At 54.3% G+C, this 2,135-nt stretch overlaps 1 gene segment (V, D, J or C); it reads right to left on the reverse strand.

Moving 5' to 3' along the window:
* The window catches only part of LOC108496849, a 13,501-nt gene extending 12,380 nt beyond the window's left edge, over positions 1 to 1,121 (reverse strand). Inside the window, 2 exon segments of the V gene segment in view lie at positions 654 to 945; positions 1,079 to 1,121. Coding sequence covers positions 654 to 945; positions 1,079 to 1,121 — 335 coding nt within the window.
* Positions 1,122 to 2,135: the final 1,014 nt, after the last annotated feature.

Here is a 2,135-nt window from a genome sequence, read left to right on the forward strand (position 1 = left end):
GCGAAGGGATGTTCGAGGGTCTCTGATCATTGTAGTAGATCACAGTGACAGGGCCACTGCCAGGGACCTTCTGCTGGAACCAGCCATAGCTGCCACTACTACCAGAGCAGGTGATCTTGACGGTGTCTCCCACTTTGGCTGACATGGGAGGTGACTGAGTCAGCGCTGCCTGGACCAGGGAACTTGGAGAGGGAGAAGAGAAAGGGGAGAAGGGTGAGGGGTTGAGCCAGTGCCCTGGGAGAACAGCCGTCCCCAGGCAGAGGGATGGGGAATGCCACAGTCAGAAGAGAATGGACCTGGACATGGTCACAGGTACATTTGTGGAGCAGAGCCCAGTCCAACACATCCCTGCACAGAGGCAGCTCAGGCAGCAGCAGGAGGACATGGTCATCAGTAGTAGGACAGAGTAGGGTGAGGGACAAGGCTACATTGTGATCTTTATTGTGGCAAAGAAATGCTCTCCAGACATGGGAGAGATCAAGAGAACCCGCAGCTCTGTGGGACACCAAAAGGAGGATGTTCCCAGCCATGGCTGTGCAGAGGGGACAGGGACATTCTTCAGCTCCACAGCCAACAAGGAGGGAGGAGGGCTGAAATCTTTCCTCTGGTTTTGGAGTCTGTCTCGCTTCCTGTTACCTGTTGGCACCACACACCATAGCCACCACTGCTGCTGTCCCAGCTACCACAGAAATAGACAGCCTCGTCCTCGGCTTGGACCCCAGTGATGGTTAATGTGGCCGTGGAGCCGGACTGGGATCCGGAGAATCGCGAAGGGATGTTCGAGGGTCTGTTGCTATTAGCATAGATCACAGTGACAGGGCCACTGCCAGGGACCTTCTGCCATAATAGTTGTTGCTACCCCCAGAGCAGGTGATCTTGACAGTTTCTTCACTCTGTGAGACAATAAGGACGGCTGAGTCAGCGATGCTGCCTGGATCAGGGAACCTGGAGAGGGAGAGGAGAGAAGGGAGAAGAGTGGGATCAGTCAGAGCCCCAGGAATAAATCCTACTTTGGCAGCAGTATAGGGCCCCTGTGTCCAAAAGTTGCATCCAGGTGCAGCTGATCTGCCCATGGTACCTGAGCTGTGGGCAAGCACTGCAAGGAGAAGGGCCAAGGCCATGCTTCTATCTCTCCATCTCTGCCTCCCCAAAATGATGGGGCTGTGCCATGGACTCTCTCTAGCTTTTAAGCCCCCACCTGCCTGGGTCATGGCTTTTTCATGCAATTCAGACCCTGCATTCAAGGGAGGATCCTATTGGCCTCTCTCTCCCCATCTCCCACCCAGCTCCCTCAACAGAGGGTTCTCACACCCCACTTCACCTGCTGAGACAAACTGCCAGATTTATGGTGGGTCACTTCTGACACGGTGATGGCCAAGCGTCCAGACATAACTACAGTGTGTTGTTCCCACCAGGGATCCCTATAGCCAAGGGCCTCTGGAGCACTCCAAACCTGCAAAACCACTCCTGGAAGCTGTGGTCCTCAAACTTTAGTCATCCCTCAAAAACAGCATCCCACAGAACCCACAGTCAACAACTGTCCTGCAGGATGCCTTCATCCTGATCAGCACTGCTGTCCCAGCCACCACAGAAACAGACAGCCTCATCCTCAGCTTGGACCCCAGTGATGCTTAATGTGCCCAAGGAGCCAGAGAGTCATGAAGGGATGCCTGAGGGTCTCTGGTTGTTGTTGTAGATCACAGTGACAGGGCCACTGCCAGGGACCTTCTGCTGGTACCAGCCATAATAGTTGATGCTACCCCCAGAGCAGGTGATCTTGACAGTTTCTCCACGCTGTGAGACAATAAGGACAGCTGAGTCAGCGATGCTGCCTGGACCAGGGAATGTGGAAAGCGAGAGCAGAGAGGGGAGGAAAGGGAAGGTCACACAGTTTCAAAGAGTATAGAACTGCCTGGACAAGGTTACATGGAATGCCACAGTCAGAGGAGAACACACACGGACATGGTTACAGGGAAACTGTGGAGCAGAGCCCAGCCCAATGCATCCCAGCACAGAGAGAGCCCTGGCAGAAGCAGGAGGACATGGTCATCAGTAGCAAGACACAGTGGGGTGAGGAACACAACTACACCATGAGTTTTATAGGGACCAGGACAATGGTCCCCAGCCACCATGTG

Source organism: Lepidothrix coronata, unplaced genomic scaffold, assembly GCF_001604755.1.
Source record: "Lepidothrix coronata isolate B3197 unplaced genomic scaffold, Lepidothrix_coronata-1.0 Scaffold44, whole genome shotgun sequence".
NCBI lineage: Eukaryota > Metazoa > Chordata > Aves > Passeriformes > Pipridae > Lepidothrix > Lepidothrix coronata.